We start from the raw sequence: 24,566 nt of genomic DNA, 5'->3' as shown, positions 1-24,566 counted from the left end.
GTACATATTATCTTTAACGAATCACCGATCATTGTTGCCAAGAACGTGAAAATTATACAACTTATCGTTATAGTGATTTGTTCAGTAATTGATGTTTGACTTGCAGACGTTCGTTTCACTTTCTTAAAATGTGCACAATTTTACAAAAGTTTTGTTTACAGTAGGCTGTAAAATTTATCGAAACAATAAATGTCGATACAATTTATTGAAAAATGTCAATCGCATAGATGACAGTAGTTTGCAAAATAAAGTTATGTAAAGTAATTTTACTAAATTGTATATATCTTAATAAAATATGTATGTATCGCGCTTGGAAACCAGCGGTATAATTTCAAGTTATGCATATATTTCTTTTTAGAACTTATAGTAGTAACTTATTTTGTCAACGTATGTAGAAATGTGACTTGTGTTTATTTGCGTATGCATGTTAGGAAATAAAGTGTGTTTGTGTCATTTGTATCTCATCTTCTTATCTAAATGTTCACTTGGTTTATGGTTGGTATTGTTAACGCATTTGCACTGAATGAATATATGTGTTACTGGCAGTTACTGAAAGTCCACTGGTATTGTTGTAATTGCTGTAAATGTATCGATAATATTCTTGTTTTTCTTGTTGATTAGAAACATTGTTGTGATTTGTAATATTGATAAAAAAGTATTGAACACATTGTTGCACTTATCGATAAAAATGGTGAATATGATATCTGTGTTCATTCAATTTTTTTAAAATTTCTTCATTAACGCTATTGTTGCATTCACAAATAAGAAATGAAGTGCAGTTGTTTTATGCGAATTGATTAAACTACTTATCATGTGAATTTATAATTGCTCGTGTTTTTTTTACTGGACAAGTTAATGTAAACTTTTGAGTTTTCGAACGGCCGTGGACCATCCATCAACAGCTACACGGTGCTGAAGGACACTGTCCTTGGCTTGGTTAAAGGTCCACGGGCGTAGATGTTAGTAGTTTTTGTATTGTTCAGTATCGGTTGGATCGTGAGGGGCACTGTGGGAGAAAAAGGACATGTTCTACCATGGCATTTGAAATGGCATTTAATAAACACTGATATGTACTGGTCACACTTATATGATTGTTATGCATAAGCATATTTTTTCAATTACAGTTTATTAGAGGTTTCCAGTTAACATCACTCTTACGCCATTGGCTACACGTATGTTATGGCCATTAAACTGTTGACTTTATACTAAATACCCATTTTGTGTTGTAATCATATGAATGGAATGTAATTTTCTGCATTGAATGTATGAGCGATGGAGGACATATCATGTTAAAATGCATGATGCCTGATTACATTCCGAGGGTGTAACTTTGTATGTTTATTAGCAATACAATTAAACTCAGTTGCAAAACCACGATATATTCTTGTTTGTGTATGCTTCCTGTAAGAATGTAGGCGCCATTTCGCTTTTCGGATGCCTTATTGAATATCTATACTATTAAAGTGTGTCTTATAAACGTAAAGCGTTTAAGTCGCTTTATTACATAGTCAATATTACATCTGTCACGAGATAAGTATTATCATTTGAGCAACTTTTCTTTACTAAATATTATATACCTATAGATAAAACATGAAAGTTTAAGAATATAAATACGTCATATTTAACAATTTCTACGAATCGGAAAATCAGAGTTGCCAATTTTATCTTAAATGTTAGAATGTAAATAAAAAGTGTTTTCCAAATATGTAATATGTCGCGCTTGGGTGCAAATACAAAGTCGTGATTTCGGGTCATCGACACTGTACAATGGTAAAATCAAAACACGCACTTTTCATGTTTACCAGAACAAGTTTACTAACTCTTTCAGTTCGGGAACCGAATTTTAAAGGCCTGTGCAAACAGTTTGGATCCAGATGAGACGCCACAGAACGTGGCGTCTCATCAGGATCCAAACTGTTTGCTATTCTGATAGTATTCTTTGAGAAAAATCGAAGAAAATGCTCATTTTAGAAATTAAGCAGACAACATTTAAGCAGACGACAAATTTCCCAGCATGCAAAGGGCTAAGCTTCTCGACTAATAAAAGAGCTAAGCAATAAGCTAAAGAAACTGTGTGCAATTCAAGGTAGACAAATCTGTTTTGTTCTTGGTTAATGTAACAGAGTTACATTTCTTAAGATCCGTTTTCAGGTTACCATCTTGCGAAATTGGAAATACGTTATCTACGCTGTTGAACTAGATGTTAGATTCATTGTTTTGTACAATTTCAAAAAATGCAAATTATTGTTTATTAATTTGAGAAAACTGTGCATAATGCATGTGCGTAAAGTGCCGTCACAGGGTAATCAGGGACGACACTTTCCGCCTACATTGGATTTATGCTAAGAAGAGACTTCATTTAAACGAAAAATGTGATACAAGCGGAAAGTGCAGTCCCTGATAAGCCTGTGTTGTCTGCACAGGTTAATCCGGGACTACACTTTAAGCACAAGCATTATGCCCAGTTTTCTCATAACGCGAGTCATTTAAGTACAGCGCTTGATTATTTGATGTTAATATTCGCGATAAAGGTTAATCAAGTGCATGAGAAACGTTTTCTGACGAACACATTTAATCCTTATTGGTATTCTTAATATTGGGCGCATGTCGTAGCGGTAATGATGTGAGCCGCGCTCTGCGAAAACTGGGCATAATTCATGTGTTGAAAGCGTCGTTCCAGCTTAGAGTTAACTGGGCATATTCCATGCGTTGACAGCGTCGTTCCAGCTTAGAGTTAACTGGGCATAATTCATGTGTTGAAAGCGTCGTTCCAGCCACTTATCGCCTAAACTGGATTTTTAATATGAAGATACTTTTTTTACAACGAAAAATACCATTAACGCTATATGTATCGTATATGATTAGCATGTGTGCGGACTGCACATGATAATATTGAAGGACGCCTCACACACATACATTAATCCCCGTTTTCCCAGAACGCGTCTCGATATATATCTAGCTATTTCGGAAGGTAGCCGCCAGTGTCAAACCGCGCCTACATTCGTTATCCCGCTCCAAACATAAACGTCACTGCCCCCTTACATAAAAACGATTATATTTTGCGTTTGTGTAGAGTATCATAATGCAGTTAGCGGTCACTACGTATTTTGCACTGGAACACCTAACCCGAGTGTTATATAATGCGTCTGTTTAACGAATTGTATTTCGTTTAGCAGTCATCGTGTAAGATGCACTGACATACATACCGTGACTGCTATATTTAACGTGTTTCATGCAAACAGATGCAAATACAAGTCATCCCGCACTATGACTATTAACACCTTCTGTGACAATGTTAATATGTATGATAAAGTATAGTTCGCCAATATTAACGTGACACTGACCTTTATGTTTGACACTATTAAGGTACCGATATTGAAGTGAGTCTAATCTGTTGAAGAGTACCTGAGTGAGTGCACTGTAACGGTCTCACTAAACGAATGCAAAACGCGCAAGAATACAACCAAATGAAATATTGACCACGATCAATGAGTACAATGTTGAATAGATGGATTGTTGTAATTGTTTGATTGTACTTTGTTTGACCTTTTTGTGTTACTTTTCATTTTCATAGAATACAGCGTCTAAAATGCTAAACCCGAATCGGTTAACATCTCTAATGATATTGATCACGTAAAGAATTATATTATGACCCATTAGCGGGGGTTGCATTATCAGGAAACAGCACATTAGTTTTTCGATTGCGGGTCATTTGATATACCGAGTTATTGATCTGTAGCCTGCAGACTAAGAAAAATAGTTCCTTTAAGACATATCGAATATCACTACTCATCCACATATTTCCTACTGCAAACGACTTCTTAAAGGGACATGTTCAAAGATTGACGCATCGAAAATAAACTCGAATTTTAGTTGCGAATTCCTTAAAATAACTTTAGTATTTATATTGCGGATGATACGGGAAAATGCTGTCGTCAAAATACTGTTTTATATTTATCAGTTGATTTTTATTAAACAACCATGAATCATTGTTTACGTGAACAGATTGAACAGTTTGAAATGTTCTATGTTTTTATGAACATAACTGACAACACGACATAATATAGCATACAGCCACTTTAGAAAAAAGAAGAATGCTTTTCCACAAGCATTCGATTGCAGAAGGATTCAGATTGATATCCAGATCGATTTGTCTCTTTTTGTATTTCGTCCGTATGGTTTATAATGGCTTGTAAAGACATTAAATGGAGTTCCTTTTTATGTACTCAAACAAACGTGATTTTAAACACTTTACATTAAATGGCAGATATGCGCGGGGAAAAGAAACCTCTTAGGTCAAGACGCACATCCTAGATAATACGGATACATTAATAACTACTTATTGTCTGCGTTTTTAAGATATGAAGATTTAATAAACCTATTTTTAAGAGACGCGGTCACATAGTTGTCTGCTGTATTTTATGCATGTATGTTTTTCAACGTCTTTTCCATAGTATCCCTTGTGAGCTAGGGAGCCTTTAGAAGATCTTCTCCGTAGATATCAGGTACTCGTTCTACCAGGATAGCGGAGAATGTTACATACAAGCTGGGGCTAACGAAACAATCTAGCTTATATTAATAGGATTGACTTCTTTCTTACCTTGACATCGTATAACAACGGAATTACAAACATGAACAACAATAGCGTGAAAAATTGGATTCAGGCAAGCAAATAGTCGCCCCAAAACGAAATATGATATTCATTATTCAAACCACAGGGTATGGGGTAAAAGATATAGCGTTGACTGCTTCGTATACCGGAGAAGGAGTAAAACATAAGGTCTAATGGTCTCTGTACATCAAACATAAAGTCTAATTGTCTCTGTTCATCAAACATAAGGTCTAATGGTCCATGTTCATCAAACATAAGGTCTAATGGTCTATGTTCATCAAACATAGGGTCTAATGGTCTCTGTTCATCAAACATAAGGTATAATGGTCTCTGTTTATCAGACATATGGTCTTATGGTCTATGTTCATCAAACATAAGGTCAAATGGTCTCTGTTCATCAATCAAAAGGTCTAATGGTCTCTGTTTATCAGACATAAGGTCTAATGGTCTCTGTTCATCAAACATAATTTGTCAGTTGTTGTCAGTGTGCTGTTTGTGTGTTATTCAAAATCAGGAGGAACCTGATTCGGATCGGCTAATTTTCAAACCGGTTTTAATCCCCGATGCTTTGCATTGACCGTCCTGTTTAATTAGTATATTTTTATGCTGCGAGTTATGTTATAAAAGTTGTTATTAAGAGTCGTGTTCTGAGAAAACTGGGCTTAATGCATGTGCGTAAAGTGTCATTATCGATTAGCCTGTGAAGTCCGCACAGGCTATTCAGGGACGACACTTTCCGCTTTTATGGTATTTTTAGTTTCAAGGAATTCCCTCTGTGCCGAAAATCAAGTTAAGGCGGAAAGTGTCATCCCTTAGTAGCCTGTGCGGAGTGCATAGGCTTATCTAGGACGACACTTTACGCACATGCATTAAGCCCAGTTTTCTCAGAACGCGACTCACAAAAGCAAGACAACTATCTCCTGATAGAGTTTCTGGATTCAAAAAATGTTTCCTGCTTTTGTATAATTTCTACTATAAAGTTATAAAAAGGAAAAAACATGTATGCGATATTTATCGAGATTTAAATTAAATAATGAACATATGGCATTCAAAGAGTGTTACCCATTGTCCAATACAATTTTAACCCATAAGATCGCATCCTGCCTCGACGACTATCCCATTGAGTGTTCCATTGGCATCAAGAGCTCTCTGATATAATAGAACGTTACCATGTACACAGTTTTCATTTAGCGTTGTCCACTTTGACAGTTAACCATCCAAACGTAACGATGCATACAATTTAAACTCAATTTGAAATTACTGCTCGCAACTTATATGAAGATAGTTTGGATATGGGGACCAAACATTAACCCATCTGTTATCACGTCTCTGTGCTTTTGCAAAACAATGCAACACCTCTAAAATATCATATACTTCTTTATAATATAATTATGTAAATATTAAATAGTTCCTACTATTATAATTTATTTATAATGTTTAAAACTATTACATTTTTATAGAGTATAGAACAATAATAAGTTTCTTGGTATTGCATATGCACATTTAATTTCTAGTATTGCAAAGGAAGTAAACACATCCGCCGACCCTTGTCTACTAGATACCTCGAGTGTTGTGTCGGTGTTGACCACCGCACTTGTATATCAAGACAAACCGGTCAAGTCCTATATCCTTGTTCAATAAAAATCTAGCCGCCTGCGAAAGACATGAGGCCGTACAGCACTTACGTTTGTTAACTATTTTAAGGCCTACGTTGTTTAAATTCGGTTTTCAATACCAGCAATAAAATGTTGATTTTTCAAATAACAAAATGACCAAATGGAACATTTCCAACTTTGCATGAATATTAAAAAATATTATAATTTTGATATGAATGCTTCACACAAAACTGTACATTTTGGGGAACACATAAATGTAGGTAGGTTTTAATCATACACGATCGAGGACACGTTCTAGCGTCAATAGAAATAGTGGGACTTGAAAAAGCAAAACATGCATACTCCTGTAATAGCCTAAGTGCGAATGTCCGTTACTGGCTGTAAATGTAGGAAATGATTTATAAATTGATCACACTGATGTTCAGTTAAACAACTGCTTGTCTGTCCGTGCCTGTTAGTCCACAAAGATGAGCAAGGCTGTGGTTTCCCTCTTCGTCATAGGTCTTATGATCTCCGTAGTGACAGGTAAGACTTGTGTTGCAATTCATTCACTTAATTAGTGCTACAACCGCTACTGCTTCTGCTACTGCTATTGTTGCTACTACTGCTGTTACTGATTATTCTCTTGCTTCTATTAGTGCTACTTTTAAGACTCAATTTTCTTTTTTTGTTATATAAGTTTATATAAGTCGAATATTGATAGAACGATTGTGGGGGCGACATTTGTTAAAATCTGCTTTGACAACTGCTGGGCATCATTTAAGCAACGTCATGCGAAAATGGGGTTTATGTCATATATGACCAGTGTGCGTTGTTTGGTTAGGAGTCAACCTGTCCGGTATAACGAGCAAGGCTCCGTTGTCTCATGAACGGACCGCGGCAAGCGAAGCTCCTGGCCAGCCTGTCTATTCGCACACTATGAGTCGCGTTCTGAGAAAACTTGGCATAATGCATGTGCGTAAAGTGTCGTCCCAGATTATCCTGTGCAGTCCGCACAGGCTATGTGAAGTCCGCACAGGCTAATAAGGCACGACACTTTCCAACTAAATTGGAATTATGCTAAGAAGAGACTTCATTTAAAGAAAAATTGTCATAAAAGCGGAAACTGTCGTCCCTGATTAGCCTGATGCGGATTGCACTGGCTAATCTGGCACGACACTTTACGCACATGCATTATGCCCAGTTTTCTCAGAACACGTCTCGTATTGTCAGGAGCTACGCTTGCGGCATATGTCATACGCGGGTCATATGATAATAGTTCTACGCTTGCAAGAAATTAAACGAGTATCAATACAACAAAATGTTCATGCAGGTAAGTTATGCTCGTGTACATAAGTGTAAACAACTCTATGAAATAATTACAATGTAAACAGTTTAATATCGACAAATGTTCATATATAAGGTCATACTGCCTCTTTTCATCCTCACCAGCAATCCCCCTCCCCCACCCCGGTATTTTTAATACTGGCTAAAACCCGGCGTTGTTGATGTATTTTAAGCCTGGTGGTCGACGGACTCAACTCTTCGGTTTCCAGACGACTGTAACAGCGAAGCCTTGCGGACCTTTGCGACCAACTGCGGGCTCTCGGAGCACTCCATGGTACGCACTTAATATCTACGATGGACACATTTGTTTTGTATGTTGTTGAACGATCGATTTAACAACTTTTTTATTATTGTTGCTCATCGATTTGTACGGGGCAAGTAGGAAATCTGAGGTCTTGATATTAAACACTTTACGGTTTGGTTGAGTATACGCTTAAAATATTGACAAATGAGACATATTAAATGTTACATATGGGTCGTGCTCTGTAAAAAGGGGGTTTAATGCATGTTCGTAAAGTTTCTTCCCAGATTAGCTTGTGCAGTCCACACAGGCTTATCAGTGACGATACTTTCCGCTTTTATGATATTTTTATTATAAAGAAATACTCTTCTTAGAGAAAATTCAGTTTCGGCGGAAAGTGTCGTCCCTGATTAGCCTGTGTGGACTGCACAGGCTAATCTGGGATGACACTTTTTGCACATGCATTAAACCTTTTTTTTCGCAAAGCACTGAAATTATGTTTATTTGTACAATTAGGGGAACCACTACATCCTGAGGGATCCAAAGAGCAATGACATCAACAACATCGTCATAGTGATACCAGATGACTTGCGAGATTTCGGCACGTGCGAGAAGATCGTTCGAGATCTCAATGAGAGATGCAATAAGGATTACTTCGACTACTAACGCTATGTTAACATCAATCTTGGCTTTTCACGTTTCTTCGTCGTTATACTCTTCGATCAGATTTTTAATAAGAACTGTATTTTAGTGGTATAAATTATTACATTCGTACAATTGTTTATCAAATACGATACAATACTTTAGTGTGTTCTAAAGACAAACTATTTTAACAAACAATCTGGTCTTAATGCATGTAGTGAAAGTGTCATCCTTGTTCTGCGTGTGTAATTACTGGCTAATCATGGACGACTCTTTCCGCATTTAGGGAATTGTTCGTGCTCAAGAAGTATTTTCTAAACGAAAGTCCAATAATGGCCCAAAGTGGTGTCCCTGATTAGCCTGTTTGGACTGCTCAGATTATTTATTACGACGCTTTGCGCACATGCGTTAAGCCCAGTTTTTCAAGAATGCTGTTAATTTAAACAAAACGAATCGATTGGTTTCAGGCTGAGACCAGGAGCTGTAAACTTTTATTTGCCGTAAATATCTGTAAATTTCTAAACTTTGTTTTATGTATTTAAGGCCGCTTCTGCTAATACATATTATCGTCTCGAACTTTTTGTATTTGTTAAATGAACATACTTTGTCTGTGGAAAGTGTTGCAAAATACACTCACCTTTGATAAAAAGGCTTTTTATACTTTGTATTCGATGTACTGGGGTCTACATTGAAGATATAATAACAGAAAGAAAATTACACAGTGGTTTGATAATAATTATTTAAAATATGTGGATCATGTGTTTGTCATAAAACCAAGGCTTATTAATTTGTGATTCTTGCTTATAGTATTCTAACAGATACATTTGGATATGTACGTACTAGATTAAGCGTACATTTAAATGGGAAAACCGGAAATCAAAGACAGGGGATATATTAAAATTGGACCATGCTCTGTGAAAAGGGAGTTCAATGCAGGTGCTCAAAGTGTCGTCCCAGATTAATCTGTGCAGTCCACACATATTGTTCAGGAACAACGTTTTCCCTCTAAACTAGATTCTTGCTAAGAAGAGACTTTCTTGAAAGGAAAAAGATCATAAAAGCGGAAAGTGTTGTCCCTGATTAGCCTGCGCGGACTGCACAGGCTAATCTGGGACTACACTTTATGCACATGTATTAAATCCCTTTTCTTAAAGAGCAGCTCAATTTTAAAATTGCAAATTGACTTTTGCATTCGTAATAATATTTATTTGCAATAAGCTTTTATGGATTAGCAAATATCTCCTGTTTGTTGAACTCATACACGGCTCACGTCATGATAAGTATTTAACATCCATGACTTAATCGGACCATTTAACAGATTTTGGCATGTTCTGAAGTTTGCGAACTAATGCTTTAAATTCATTTAAACATCGGAACAAAAGAGTTTCAGTTAAAAACAAAAATTGACCCGTTTATGCCTAGCGTCCTGAAAAAATGACTTTGCAAACAGCGTAGACCCAGATGAGACGCCGCATGATGCGCCGTCTCATCTGGGTCTGCGCTGTTTGCTTAAAGGAATTTCAGTAATATTCTAAATATAGAAATACATATACTAGACATCTCTAATTTTTTTAATAAATTGGTCCAATTTAGAAGGCTGGGAGAGTCCACTAGGCATAAATTGGTTAAAATTGAAGAATAAAAAAACGTTATCCACACCTGGGCTCGAACCACTGAGCCTTGGAGCAAATTCGGCCAATCGTTATGACGGGATAATGCACGTAATTTAAACTTTTTATAGGTAATCCTTGTAATGTCACACGATTACAATAAATAAGGATAACAACAATATGATAACGATAACAACAGAACTTTCCTAATTATACAATCGTTTCGCCTTTGTAGCGCTTTAGAATTTTCAGGTTTTTAAATCGTCTAAAAGACGCATACAATAGATATTTTAGAGCATAACATATGTCCAGTATTACTGTTTCCTTATATAAAAAACATAGCTTCAACAAAACATTGCAATTATGAAAAAATATTTTTTATCAATTTTGTAAATTTATCAAAACGTGAACAGGTCCCATTAAATACAATCAATGTTTGAATGATATAATCTTACTACATCCACATTCCCAACGACAACTGTTAAAATATCCACAAAATATAACTGTGAACTTTTCTTTAAATGTATCATTATTTTAAATATGACATATTAATTTTATATTAAAGACAATATATTCAAAATTTCCTTTCGGCATCTTTCAAATTATTTACACAACATTTTACATACATGTAGTTAAGTAATTTTAGCATGAAACATGATTTCGAGCATTTAGTACGTTGTCTTGTATAAATTGCTTTTAACCCATTTATGCCTAGCGTCTAGAAAAAAAGGCCTTGGTAAAAAGCATAGACCCAGATGAGACGCCGCATCATGCGGCGTCTTATCTGGGTCTGCGCTTTTTGCTTAAAGAAAATTTTTATGAAATATTCTAAATATAAAAATAAATATACTAGACATCCCTAATATTTTGGAAATAAATTGATCCAATTTATAAGGGTGGGCGAGTCCACTTGGTATAATAGGGAAGAAAAACAATAGTTCAAGTAAAGGGAGAATAGTACGAAATTATTATAGATGTATTTACAGCCACACTTGGTGTACACATGGTTAAATGGTATTAACAATAAAATTGACAAGGTTTCAATGGTGATAACCGCATGAACTTGCTCTACGAACACCATGTTAAAATCGATACCTAGTTTTTAAGTATATGTTTCTTTGTCATCGACTGCAAATATGAACTCGTACGAAGGTCTGCTAAATGAAAAATACCAGACAACTTTTTGAGGGTTTCTCATTTTTGTTTTTTCTATTGACAGCGTAGTTGTTAAGAACAGAAAAATGTTCTTTTCAATATGGATGACAAATCACGCTCAACGTGGCATTTTCGAATACTAATAGACCATACCTGTGTACTTATGTCCATAGATACATGATCAACTCTGGCTATTATTCTCGATAGATTAAAGTATAAACAAAAATGATGACAGTATTGCATATGCCGGCGTTGACAGGAGATGCTTTACGGACGGAGTCGATGGAGAGGACAGTTTCTCACAAGGGAAACGAGGATAGAGTATGCAGGGAGTTGTAAACGTTTTAATGAAGAATGGCGTATCTGATACTGACATCGAATGGCTGGCGTCTGGACCTCCCGGATCTTCACAGTACGATGTGACCTTCAAGACAGAAGATAAGTGTATCTCGTTTTTGAATAAAATACAAATGCAAGCATCGTTGTCTCACCAAGGAGTACAATACAGATTTGTTAAGTACGGAAAGCAAATTGTATCATGTGGAATTGAAAATAGGAGATTTTAGAACCCACTCTGGGGTGCGTGTGATCACGGTGGAGTGTGACAGAGTTCAGCAGGTGTCCATTCCACACATAATTCAATTTGAGTGTGGCACAAAGGCCTTGATTACCATGAGGGGACGGCAGCCCCTTTGCCTCTATTGCCTAGAGGTTGGGCACGTCCGCAACACTTTACCCAAAAATATCAATGCCATTTTTTAAGAAAAAGTAAGTATTTCAGAAAACAACAAGGACACAACACCAGAGAAAAAGACAGACGGAGAGAAACGGACAGATGGTGAGAAACGAAAGGAAACAGAAGAGCATACAGACCAACCAGAACAGACGAAGATTGATGACGAGGGGTTTGAGACGGTGGGGAGTAAGAAGAAAGGAAAGAGCCAGGGAAGAAAGAAAAATGGAGAGAAGATACAAGAAATGGAAGTAGAAACAGAGGTAAGGGGCTCAACAAGAGGGAGGAAAGCAGATAGCAATGAAGACATGACCCCTATGCCTAAGAACAAGTTCAAAGTTTTAGATATAGACCCAGATGATTTGGAGGAACACCCACTAGTGATTGAATTAGATTCCCAAGATCTTGTTATGACCCCTGCGGAATAAACTCCCTTTATACAAAAAATATTCACAATTTCATAAACCTCTATTTACAAATACCAATTACTGTTAACACTCAATTTTTAATATTACCTAGTGTAAATAGTTCAATTGTATGTATATTTATCATTATATTTAATGTCTTAAAATATAATGTTGGCTTATATACCGAGCACACAGACAATTTGTGTGACCGATATATTAGCATATTTAACATTTCATGTCTTCACATTGTATATAGTATACTTTTTGTAATAAAATATAGCATATGTATAAATAAAATCTATGTACATAGTACGTATATATATGCAATTAAAAACTATTACTTTAAAATCTTATATAACAAAAATGCATTTTTTATTTTATATAAACGTACATGTATAAAGAGCGTTTATATGCCTGTGTGTGTAAAAACTTTTTACTGTTATATATACTCAATCCATATCTATTATAAAACACCTTTTTTAAACACAATACTCAGCAACAATATATCTTTAATCTATTTCCAATATCCTCGTGGTAAATTTGAGCGCATCTATCTGTTTCCAAATTACTTCGGTACGTAGTATATTCATTACAGCGAGTACAAAATCGTTGGCCTAGTCTCTTTTCTACCGGGTTTAAATCTTTTAAACACTATTATCGGTTTTTCAATCCTATCACTAAATCATGGACGTCGCCATTTTTTCTTTTAACTACAACCTGAGTTATAAACTAGAACATGGAGTTAAACATAGAAACTATAAATATTAACGGATTTCGATCCAAACAAAAACAAACCTTCATTAAATATTACATTTTAATTAATAAAACAAAATATATTATGCATACACGAAACCCATGTAGATGATTACAAAATGTCGAAACAAATAGAAAATTTAATGTCTGTATTGCATAGCAATTGGGCTTAAAAATAATGTACCGAAAACATTAACTTGTTTAATCGGAATTCCTTTTTTCATACATTTATACCAAAACCAAAACATCCAATGCCGGATCGGTACGTATAGACTACGTGTAGACACATTTTAACACTATTGTTCCAACACTTAAGACATAGGTTAATGTTAAACTTTACCCAAAGTTCAATTTATCGTAGGATGCATGGAATCAATTATCTACGCGGCAGAACAAATAAAATCCCCGAGTACACTGACACTTACTGCTGGTCGTCAGCACAATATTCAGGTAGTTCAAGACATAGACCCAACATAACATCCCCTGCTGGAAGTGCCCTGCCAATATCTACTGGTTCTCCTGTAAAAACCACATATACATGAGTCGCACTTTGAGAAAACGGGGTTAAATGCATGTGCGTAGAGTGTCGACAGTTTCTACTGTTATTAAATCGCTCGTTTAGATAAAATCTCTTCTGAACAAAGCTCGAGTTGAGGCGGAGTGTGTCGTCCCTGATAAGCATGTGCGTACTGCACTGGCTAATATTTGACGACACTGTAAGAACACGCATTAAACTCGCTTTTCACAGAGCAAGTCTCAAAGTATGCACTGGTATTTATTATAAAGTAGTTGGACTGCGTGCATAATTGTGTATACATTTTTTTTATTTCGAAATGTTTATCGTATCAAATGTACGTGACATACCCATTTACTGTCGCCTGTATGTATACAGAAACTGTATCTGTATATGATATTCACTGTATACAATACATATATACAATACATGTTTTGTCGGATCCAAGATTTGCAGAAACGATATATGCGCTTTATAATATCGGCACGAAATTTAAAAAAGCATGATTTTACATTCAATCAAAAGTCAAGTAAAGTTGAAAGGCTGTTTGATGCTTTAATTATGATGGCTCATACACTGCCAATTACCTAAAAAATTGTTCTTACAATCCAGTTTTTGTAGGATTTCTCATCTTCGCTGAATACTGTAACCCAACGAATACATATTGGTACTTCTGAGATATTCACACCGCTGCGCAATACAAGCAGGATCCTCAATCTGCCGTCATCATCATCGGCAGTCAGGCCTTTTATGAGATTGAAAGAAAGCAGTTCGCTTTTCAGCGATTCTTTCGATACAATAACTATCATCCATCCTTCTCGATTGTCACCATCTGAGAGCAGGAATCTTCCTGGTGTGTTTTCATGTCGTATGATGTTCATATGATGTTTTTGTAGCTCTTTTTCGATCTCTTCACAAGAATCTCCATTAATATCAAAACATGATATGTAAACACTCATCTGGAAAATTTGAGAAGTAAATAGATTAGATTGAACACATGTACATGTTGCTATAATGACTAACCTTATGCTGTCATCAAACACTGACTAGTGTTTACAAATATCGTTCACGTATGGATACGTATTTAATTTAATCTAAATTTAAATATTTGATGAATACTAAAAATGAAAAGCAGGTATTTGTTTTAAGGGACAATAACTCATTACATATTTCTTATTCTTATGTTGGCGAGAATGCGTTCTAATCCTCTCCATTTAATATATTTGAAGGTACTTTGAAGGTACATTGCCAGACTAATGTCCGTTCTTTGAATGTATCGGGCCAGGCATTCAAATGCTCTAGTACTATATTTGCATACATTATACAGTATCGATTAGTATGCAGATGCTAGTAAACTTATTCTTGTTGTGCACTTACCCTTTTAAAATCGGACAAAACTCCAGCTCTTATATAGAGAATACTAGGTTAGCGTTGAATATAGAGAAGTTTATGTTGCGAGGCTTAGAACGCCGGAAGCGCGAGCCTTGGCGAGCGCTTTCGGTGTTCGAGCCGAGCAACATAAACTTCTCTGTATTCAACGCTAATCCTAGTATTCTATTTATCCCATTTGATTTTTGTCAACGTGACATTTAACATAAATAGATCTAATAACCTTAACAATCATTTTAATTCAGTCATAAAAGCGCTTAAAATCTAACAAATGTAACCATGCGTAGTGATATACATGTGTTTGTTCTGGTACGCAAAATAGAATCTAGTCTTTAAAAAATTCACACACAAACTGTAAAACAAGTAAAAATATCATCATATGCCTACATTCAATTTTACGCAGTAAGCGAATTTTAATACATAACGACCGCGAAAAGATGATTTTACTTTACTATAATTCATTTTATTTTCGAAAGAAATTGATCAAAATCCAATATGGCGGCGATTGCTCCTGACAAAATGCTGTCGATGTCAACATACATGTACACCATCGACGACCTAGTTCTGGCTACCATAACTTTAAATGTCGCTTTTTATGATTTTTGACTGGCGCGACTTTGTACAGCTCTGTCAATACTAAATAAACTGTAGGCCCTACGCTGAAGTTTCTTTAGCTATCGACGACCTTGACAATTTTGACGAGTAAACAGACCATTGCAGCGACTGACACTTTATTTGACAAAATATTCAGGGCAATACGTTTTCCGACTTCGGACGACGAATTTAAGGACGCGCAGAACGTGTTTTTTATATAATGTTATGGGTATGCCGTGTGTGATCCGATGCATCAATGGCGCCCATGTTAAAATCATTTCCCCAAGAATAGGGAACGACACAAGTACAAACAAAAATCAAAACACGTAAGAACTAGTATCTTACCTTTAATTATCCTTTAAAATCCATCTATTATCCATTTAACTCAATAATTGACGATTTTGCATCTAGGGTCTTTAATAATTATTTTAGCATACTTAAATAAAGACCCTTATGCCATTCTATCACTTTATAAATTCAAATGTGTTTATGAACGCGATAAACTTTCTTCTTCGTCACACGCTACGTCATGTAGATCTACTCTACATTACTGCTGTTCAAATGAACCGGAGCAGTTTATCTAATAATAGCCGTTGGTAAACTCGGTTGCGTTTGCAGATTTCTGCATACAAACATAATTATGTTTAAACTTGCACAATGTTTTATTTATCTATGGTAAATGCCCTTATTGTACGAAAAAGTAATTTAATAAATAAATAATGGAAAACATTCCAGTACACAACAGATAAATGAGTAGAAAATACCCGTGTACAAAATGGGACGTTCCCAATTCCAGTGTGGTGCTATTTTTACCATCTTATACTTTACACAGCTCTATGCCTAACGTGAATTAAATAGGAAAGCAAACATAGCAGATTAGTCATGAACTGTGCGATATGTGTATGGCTTGTTGTACATTCTTAATATTTAAGTTAAATGTCAAAAGTAGATCTATATGCTTTGGTTATAAACAATGCACATTACACGAAATTAGTCAAATGACAATTCAGATATGTCGACATACAGTACATGTAGAAAACATGTGAAATAAGTCGCGTTTATAATAAATCGTCAAAAAAAATGGGGAAAATGACGCAATAAGTATGTCATTTTATGACGCCATCAATTCATTAAACGGATGGCGAAAAATTATAACATATGACTAGATTTAAAGGTTGAAGGTCGTATAATTTTGAAGCTTAAGTTTTGTCGACTTTGTTTCTTATGAAAAATCATTCAGTGGTAAAGTAAATATAAATAAAAAAAATAACAAAACAAAAAGCGTGTAATTTGTTATTTTAGTTCAACATTTCTTTTGGTGAATGTGTCATTTATATTTTTTTCTGCAAAATATGCACATTTTCTTCTAATGGGTGACCTTAAAATTCGATCAATGAACCAAACAATATCGACCTAATTTTAGCGCATATCGCATGACGTCATTTAAAAAGTAGTCCGTGCACGCGACAGGTATATTCCACAGTGTTGAATACAAGCAAGTATATTCCACAACGTGTTATACCGTCAATGTCGCGGTAAAAATGGGATAAAAGAGAAGTTTCTGCCCCAGTCTTCTTGTTATTGTTTGCCGTCGCTGCCTTAAACAACGCGACAGGAATATCGTTTTCATCTAAAAAATGAATTGCATTTGATCAGCTAAATAAGTATCAAGTAATTGTTCTTGAAACGTCTATAAATATTTGATTATACATGTAACAGGTAGTGTCTTATTAAGCTTATACCGAGCCAATTATCCAATCGATGTCTCTGCAACATCTCCCCGTAATGCGGGCAAATGCGACATGGAGTATACATATCTAGCCCTATATTGTTTATATTTGCATGCCGATGTGCATGTTCTGACATAATAAAGAAACGTTAGATACCTTCACATGGAACGATTTCCAAGAAGTCACCCCATCCTTTCGCATCGATTATCTGCTGGTATGATTGACAGAAACGCTGGTGCTCGAGAGCGACATTTATTTTCCCAAGGTGCTGCTTTGCAAGATGTGATATTGCAGTTATCGTAGTTGGTACCTGGGCACAAACGTACAACTCGTTCTGAAAAAATGGCAGACGATTAAATCAAGAATTCGAGTGGTCAATCGAACACCGGAAAAATGGTACGCACTTGTCAGGAATGTTTACGGATTATTACAACATAATACGTGTAATTGTTACAATAAACTGTACCAAAATTTCATCGAAGTCGCTGATAATTAAAGCCACACATCTTATTTGGCATGGTAAATTTAAGTATAGATAAGAAACATATTTTAAATATGACAATTAAAATATATTTGGTAGTTACAAGGTAGAAATCCGTCTTTTGCGCTTTAAAACTTAAAAATAATCGCGTTTGTAGAAATGGACATATACGTATAGAAATCCTTATTTCGGTTTTAAAAGTGGTACCGTTTGAAAAATAATAAATTACTTGCTTACTAAGCTATAGATTTAACGACAATTTTGTACAATATCAAATTGCATCTATGTGTATTGATTAACATGTATTTCATTTCAAGGTCAGAGGCTTTAAAATACACAAAATGAACTATTTAAGCATACATCGCACTGGGTTGTGAAAACCATATTTAAAATACAAAATATAATGAATGTGCCAGCATTCTAAAATCTTCGTAATAGTTGTGTGTATGCTCTACGTGTTTATATATTATACATGATACCAGTAAGCACAAACATGTTCACTATTCAAAAAATGGAAAAACTGTTTAACTCAATTTTATGAAAATTAAGTTGTCTATTTGTGATCGGATTTAATTGTTTTAATCCGTACACCCTATTTATGAAAGTATATACTTACGTTCGCGTGCTTTATCTGGTTGATGGTAACAACATAATCTCTGTGTTTTTACCCGCATGTATTCTCTTAAACTCAAATGTATCCACATTCGAAATAACAATGCCTGATGCCGAATTTGACGGAAGCTGCTGTGGGACAGCGCAGGTTTTTGGTACAGCCAACAGAAAATTTCCAATCAGTAGTTTTTTGTTCTTTTCTGTAACCATCGCATTTCTCCAACCAATTCTTGTTCTTTGCAAAAGAAAATAAATACACATATAACGATAAAGTTCAATTAATAGTGTCATTATATTACCAATCGGCACGAGTATTCCAAATTTTGAACGAACGCTATTTTTACAGAACATTAACAATACCATGCCTCGCTCGTTACTGTTGTCCTTTTCCCTTTATGCACGATCATATACACATTGAATTTATTCAACTATACTATTTTGTTAACATTTAAATAGAGCTAAAGAGAAGTTGATAACATACAATGCTGGACTTATATTGGCTAAACAAGAACATCATACAAAGATCTATAATTCTGCCAAAAAACTAATTTAAGCTATAATTACTTTCTTCAAGATCATCTTCACACAAAGGTCATTCATTATGTAAAGTTTGAGATCCACCTAGTGAAAGAGGAGTTACAAACACATGCGTCAAATGACCATAATATTCTATAATTGTTAAATAGGCTTTACTTATGAAAAATAGTGTTGCTGCAAAAATTCCGATTTGAACGATCATCAAAATATAAAGGTCATACAAGATGGACACTTTTTGCAAGACCCACCAAGCAATAAAAGGGATTGAATAGTAATGCAAAAAAGACCTTATCCTTCCAAACCTTCTCGCCGATAAATGTATTCCTTTACAAACATCTCCACATTGAGGTCATTTAACTGTAAAGTTTTGAGGGAAAATAATCGAATAATAGACAGGAGGCCTAATCTCAAGCTAAAGGGGACTATATATTATAAAGTGGAAACAAGAAAAAGCGCCACAATTTAGAAAAAAAACTGGTTTGCAGTCAAATGCCTTTCTTTACGATCATCAAAACAATAGTCATTTGATTATGGTAATTTGAGCAAGAGTCAACCAATATTTCGGAACAACTGACGCACGGGCGGTCGGAAAAGAACAATGCTTATTAATTGCCAATCATTGAATTTCATTTCTTTAATGGTGGCCTTAATTCAATCGCCCACCTGGTATAATTTTTAAAGCAAATCAAATTATGCCGGTAGCTGCAAGACAGTTGTAAACAGTTACACATCGAAAGGCTGAATCTGGAACTTGGACCTGAGTTATTTACGAAATATTTAAATGTAAACGCGAGATAACCTCATAGCACAAACACAACTAAATTTAATCGTAATTAATTGTAGTTCAACTCATTTTAATCCCTATTAACATAAACAACGTTTAGATGCAATTTGTAGCAAAATAAAGTTTTCTTTCTGATGAATGATGATAAAAACTTACGACGGATCAAATATATATCGTTTTGATAGAAAAAGGGATTACCATCAGAGTTTATTAGCTGGACAATCATGTATGTGTTAGTTCATAAAAACAACCAGCTACAACACAACATACCATTGGCAATTTATGGCGCATGAATCAAAATGTACCATGAGTAATTATTTTAAATCATTCATAATGCCCAATGCCTCATTTTGACGCATACCTCATCGTGTTCCATTTTTCAAACTGTAGCACGACTCATACTGACACGTGCCTTCTTATATCTAAAGAATCAGTACGCCTCACGAATATGCGCCACTTGGTTTAAACATATTTATTCTAGAATGTGTGTACACTTTCCTTATAATATCCGATTAGTCGTTATGTCACATCCGTCATAATTCCCCATGACCTATGATTTCGAATCAATACTAATGTATAATATCTCATAATTAAACATGAATTATAATTTCCCATTACTCATAACGTCGAATTACTTATATGAAAAACTCCTTTAAATCGAGGATGCAACAGGTTACTCATACATTAACCGACTAACATATCGCTATAATTAATGTATTAACCGATGTTCTGAACATCTGCAAAATGTTTAAATGTTCGAAATATTCATAGCAAGTCATACAGCGTGAACATGAACTGCCTTTAACAACTTATGCCATGTGTGATTGATAACGTTGGTACATAAGCGACCATATCATGTTTGTGATATTAATGTTTTATTAATAAAGTAACTTCATGTGATAGACTTTTGAATGTTTGATAAGTTTCGCATGCAATTTTCCTGTGTAAAAGCAAATAGATACAAATTACCGGAAAACAGTGTACAATACAATCTTTTTATTTTTTGTGGGGAGGGCGCGTACGTTTGCATCCTATACCTGCCAACATAGTTTGAATGTTTTTCGTGTTTTGTTCGTGTATTTGTTTACGTTTTGAATGCAATTGCTGAAATAATCTTTGTGTTTCCTTCCAATACAGACCAACGTGAAGTGCTGTTTTAAAATTGATTTACGTTTAGTAATGGATTTCTAAATTGATTAAAAATTGTTTCATACGGTAGTGGTGTCATCTTTAACGACCTACTTTACGAATGCAAATATAAAATTGTGATAAGTAAAAATTACTTGAACTTGTTAATATTGAAGCTAATTAAGATCATAATTATTGATACAATTGATATTTCGAAACACTTTGACGAGCAATATATATCGAAGATTCGTTAACAAAACATCAATACCCAGACCAACATCAAGTAATCAGACCAAAGTCTCTATAGATTTTTTGGGTCAATCAGATCTAGGTGTAATACAGTATTGTTTTGTTCTGTTCTGATTGCTATCAGAAGTTAATTGTACGTCTCAATTATAGCGTAAAGCCCCACTCCACACACATCACCGGATAAATTTGTCCCTCCACAAAGACATAGCGAGTACTGACCATTAAGAAAAGACATCTTAGGTACTGGTTTATGGAAGTTCAACTTTGCTTAATGACATATTATTGATACCCGTTTTCGGAATGGAATATTGATTGAAGACAAGTAGGCAAAAGCGTTATTTGGCAGCATATATTGCACTAGACATGAAGTTAATGTAATGTCTTTCACAACAAATGCATTTAATTTACTTAAACCATTTTCAGGTTAACCTGTCATAGATCGTTAGTATGTTAAACGGTCAATATTTTTTATCTCTTCTTACAATGTCCAATGAATCGTTATGCCTCATGGCTCATAGTGTCACATTAATTATAATGACCGATTAATCGTACTGTCCCATGACGAATTATTCATCATGCCTCATTATGTCGCATATGCACAAAATGTCTTTGAAGGTAAAATGACTCATAGTTTATCACGACGTATAGTGCCACATGACTAATATTTGATAATGACTTGTAATGTCACATGACTCATAGTTTTTCATGCCTTATAATGCCACATTACTTATAGTTTTTCATACCTTGAAATGTCACATGAATCATAGTATATCTTGCCTTATAATGTCAAATGAATGATACTTTATCATGCCTTATAATGTCAAATTACTCATAGTTTATCATGCCTCATAATGCCACATGACTCATAGTTTGTCATGCATTATAATGTCACATGACTCATAGTTTATCACGCCCTATAATGCCACATGACTCATAGTTTATCACGCTTTATAATGTCACATGACTCATAGTTTATCTTGACTTATACCGTCGCATGCTGATAGTTTATAAAAGCCTTATACTGTCACATGATTGATAGTTTATCATACCGTATAATGTCACATTAATCATAGTATATCTTGTCTTAAAATCTCAGATTACTCTTAGTTTGCCATACCTTTTAAATCTCATTACTCATATATTAACCATGGATATATTTCATTGAGCCTCATAATGTCTCATTGGTTATAATGCCCAAGGACTGATAAGCATTCATACCGCATTATGCGCAATAAAACACCATATAAGTTGACTCAAAATGTCTAGTTAGCCTTGTGCAACAAACATTGTGTTATGGCAAATGTAGTTATTTGACTTTGCAGTATTTTTAATGTTAAAGAATATGTTAGACTTGGAGATTTAACAACATTAGGCCATAACGCAATCTTGAACAGGTAAACTTTTGAAAACATTGATAGTGTAAACATATGACAGACATGGCCATTGTGACTCTTGTCCTTTTCAAATTTATTATTCGAAATCGTAATACTAGTTATTTGAAAATGTTAACCAAAGATATAAACTACGGAATACATGAAAAGGTACAAAATGCATGCGGCAAAACGACTTTACCTTCAGCAACATAGCACATGTAACCGGATATGTGGGATTGGACCAAGCCAAGATGCAAGTTTCCCGCTGGTAATTCTTCGTCCAAACACACTGGAGCTGAAACAATAATATGCATTATTATATTTGGTTAGACCGCAAACACAATTACCACCTGTTATTAAATTGTATTCAAGTGTCAGGCCAAATAAAAAAATAAAATATATTATTAAGTCATATTCAAAACACATACTTTTATTATTCAAAAAAGGAGTTTTGTTTACGATTTTTAACGATTCGCAGGATGAGTAAAACCATGTGAAAATTGGTGAAAAGATATGTGTGTTGCCAATTTCAAAATAATAACATTATCAGCATTACACAATATTACATGGTTCATTTTAATGCGTTCAGTCCATGTATAATAATGTAAATTTAGGATTCCATCATACAAAGGTTCATCACATGTTCAAAAGAAGTATCAATCGTTTGGCTGTATTTATGTTAAAAAACATTTACAACGGTTACGTTAAGCAACTTGACATCGGGAACGTTTGCTGATTATTTTAAACATAAGGTATGAATTATAAGGTCATACTAACTTTTCAGTTGTTTGAGAAGCCTTTCATATCCCTGCCATTCAGTGAGGTCGACAAACCTCTTGGGCGTCAACGACAGCAATCCGGTTTTCAGAAACCCAACATCTTCACGTCGATTTCCTTTGTATGCGACCAAAAGTCTCATGTGATTTTCCACAATTATGTTTTCTAAGGCAGACAAAACTGCAAATGTGAACCATCCTTTTGAAGCAGATTGATCTGTTATAAGAATTATTATTCTGTCATAACGATTAATTGAATTGTGAATGTTATTCATAACTTCGGTTCCAGGTATTCTTATTGCATGGTCAGTTTGACATGTGTATCCACCATTCTTTTCAATGAAGAACCTCAATTTGTCTGCCTATGTTTTAGACGCTTCGTTTGCGCCTTCACTGTCATAAAATATAATCGCCTTTGCATTATTTCCACCGGACGCCATAATTACACATACATGTTTTAACAAATAGATTTAAATGTCAGGAGCATATATATTGAAATCAATTCAGATGAAAAATATTCCAGATTTAAATTCAATATAAATAATCCTTATATCCAATCCAAATTACGATACCATTATATTAAATTTCGATTTTATTTGATTAAAATCAGTCTTTGATACAAATATGAAATCGAAACCAAAACTACTTTTATTATTTAACCAGTTACTATAAATACACACATACGGCTACACACCACGGATCGATACATTATAGACACCGATTGAAGGAGTTGGTGTAAGCTTTACAGCTGTGACATTTGCTATACAAAAATTCAAATATATATCATGTAACAGTTTCAAATTGTTAAATAAAGGAACAAATAATTTAAATTTTAAAGCGCTTCGCAATACACAATTTAACTGAATATACTCGCTAATATGATCGCAGTTTTGTGTTTTTTCTTCTTCGCCTTACATTTCTTCTACTACTACTACGACTACTAATTTCAATAAATCATCATCATCATCATCATCATCATTATCATCATCATCATCAACAACATCAACAACAACATCATCTACATCATCATCATCATTGTCATCGTCGCCGTCGTCGTAATCACCATCATCATCGTCATCATCAACAACAACAAAACAACGTTATCATCAACATCATCATCAACAACAACAACATCATCATCATCATCATCGTGATCATTACCATCTTCTTCGTGTTCTTCTTGCTTTTCCTCTAATGTGGTATCATCATCAGCAACATTATCATTATCATCATCGTTATTATCATAATAATAATAATTATAATCCTAATTATCATAATTAACATAAAAATAAATAATGCTTTTT

General features: G+C 34.6%; 4 protein-coding genes across 7 annotated transcripts in view; 2 read left to right on the top strand and 2 right to left on the bottom strand.

Moving 5' to 3' along the window:
- Window positions 1–24,566, top strand: part of LOC127867016 (uncharacterized) — a 489,213-nt gene that overhangs the window by 3,682 nt on the left and 460,965 nt on the right. The gene's annotated exons all lie outside the window — the stretch shown is intronic.
- Window positions 1–24,566, bottom strand: part of LOC127867019 (dihydrofolate reductase-like) — a 148,252-nt gene that overhangs the window by 58,269 nt on the left and 65,417 nt on the right. The gene's annotated exons all lie outside the window — the stretch shown is intronic.
- On the top strand, window positions 6,613–9,154 carry LOC127867027 (uncharacterized). Its single transcript, XM_052407961.1, has 3 exons — window positions 6,613–6,753; window positions 7,728–7,828; window positions 8,312–9,154. Exons 1-3 carry the CDS (start codon window positions 6,696–6,698, stop codon window positions 8,459–8,461), a joined length of 309 nt encoding a protein of 102 aa, XP_052263921.1. The 5' UTR covers window positions 6,613–6,695; the 3' UTR covers window positions 8,462–9,154.
- LOC127867021 (uncharacterized) overlaps window positions 10,992–24,566 on the bottom strand; it is a 443,681-nt gene continuing 430,106 nt past the window's right edge. The window contains exons 2-3 of the mRNA XM_052407947.1: window positions 22,686–22,781; window positions 10,992–11,626 (exon numbers count right to left, since the gene is read on the bottom strand). Coding sequence (XP_052263907.1) covers window positions 11,610–11,626; window positions 22,686–22,781 — 113 coding nt within the window. The 3' untranslated portion in view covers window positions 10,992–11,609. The remainder of the gene's footprint in view (window positions 11,627–22,685; window positions 22,782–24,566) is intronic.

The sequence above is a fragment of the Dreissena polymorpha genome, chromosome 2 (genome assembly GCF_020536995.1).
Source record: "Dreissena polymorpha isolate Duluth1 chromosome 2, UMN_Dpol_1.0, whole genome shotgun sequence".
NCBI lineage: Eukaryota > Metazoa > Mollusca > Bivalvia > Myida > Dreissenidae > Dreissena > Dreissena polymorpha.
Note: the sequence above shows the minus strand (reverse complement) of the source record. Positions and strands in the feature narration are given on the sequence as shown.

Excerpts from the sequence above, each read along its gene's own strand:
- LOC127867027 (XM_052407961.1), top strand. The coding sequence starts at position 6,696 with ATGAGCAAGGCTGTGGTTTCCCTCTTCGTCATAGGTCTTATGATCTCC. Across the intron at positions 6,754-7,727 it reads TATGATCTCCGTAGTGACAG|CCTGGTGGTCGACGGACTCA; the intron begins GTAAGACTTGTG and ends ATGTATTTTAAG. Across the intron at positions 7,829-8,311 it reads GGCTCTCGGAGCACTCCATG|GGGAACCACTACATCCTGAG; the intron begins GTACGCACTTAA and ends TTGTACAATTAG.